Source organism: Trichinella spiralis (assembly GCF_000181795.1).
Source record: "Trichinella spiralis strain ISS 195 chromosome Unknown Scfld3080, whole genome shotgun sequence".
Lineage (NCBI taxonomy): Eukaryota > Metazoa > Nematoda > Enoplea > Trichinellida > Trichinellidae > Trichinella > Trichinella spiralis.
Genome location: NW_003530019.1, coordinates 1 through 919, shown reverse-complemented (window position 1 = coordinate 919; position 919 = coordinate 1). Strand labels below are relative to the sequence as shown.

General features: G+C 33.4%; 1 protein-coding gene across 1 annotated transcript; it reads right to left on the bottom strand.

The window, feature by feature from the left end:
* Window positions 1-316: 316 nt before the first annotated feature.
* Tsp_15097 (eukaryotic translation initiation factor 2C 2) lies at window positions 317-898 on the bottom strand. The gene is made up of 3 exons (XM_003368111.1): window positions 782-898; window positions 533-723; window positions 317-473 (listed from the first exon to the last, which is right to left on the bottom strand). Exons 1-3 carry the CDS (start codon window positions 896-898, stop codon window positions 317-319), a joined length of 465 nt encoding a protein of 154 aa, XP_003368159.1.
* Between the last annotated feature and the right edge of the window lie 21 nt (window positions 899-919).

Genomic DNA, 919 nt, shown 5'->3' with positions numbered 1-919 from the left:
GTGGATTCATTTTTCTGATACAAACATCTTCACCTCAGTATTACACATGCAATACGAATGGTACAATGAATTTACAACTGATCATAAATATAATGCATGGATTTGGAACCTTCCTGATCACATGATCTATGCTGATTTTTTAAAAAAACAAAGTCTGAAACAAAAAGCTATTATCTAGAAACACATTAAGAAATAATACACACACAGAGAGAGAAAGAGAGAAATAAATATAACACATAAATACATGTATTCAGTGCTTACAAATAAACACTAAACAATATACTAGACTAAAATACACTTCCATCGTTGATATAGATTATGCAAAGTACATGATATTTTTAACTCTTTTGTGAAGTGCAATTATATTATCCAATTTTGCTTTCACGGATTCAGCTTTACTGGTGGAACTACTACTACTACTACTTTTACTGTTGCTGTCCATATCAGAAAACTTTTCCACTAGACCAGACTTTCTAAAAAATAAGATCCAATAACTCATTCATTTTTAAATAAGTCAATTACTCAAACTTACAATGCTGCAAGAACATGATAACGAGCACGGGCGCAAACTAAATCTGCAAAATATACTGGTGCTGGTATACTGACAGAACGAGCACATCTACCATATAGATGGCATAAATAGTATGTAATCGATTGCATAGCATTCGCATCCATGTTGCTTTCATCAAACAGCACATGATATCGCGTCGGTCTACTAGTTCCCTGCAATTCAAATAATAATAATAATAATAAAGATTCAAAACATTTCACAAAGTCATACTTGAATTCCATGATGACTGCACAAAAAGAAATCATGTTCATCAGGAGATGTCACTACTCTATCGATAACAGTACCAGCAGGGATGTTTTTCCCGCGTTCCTCGTGCTGCAGCTTCATCACAACAAAAAAAATCGAGCA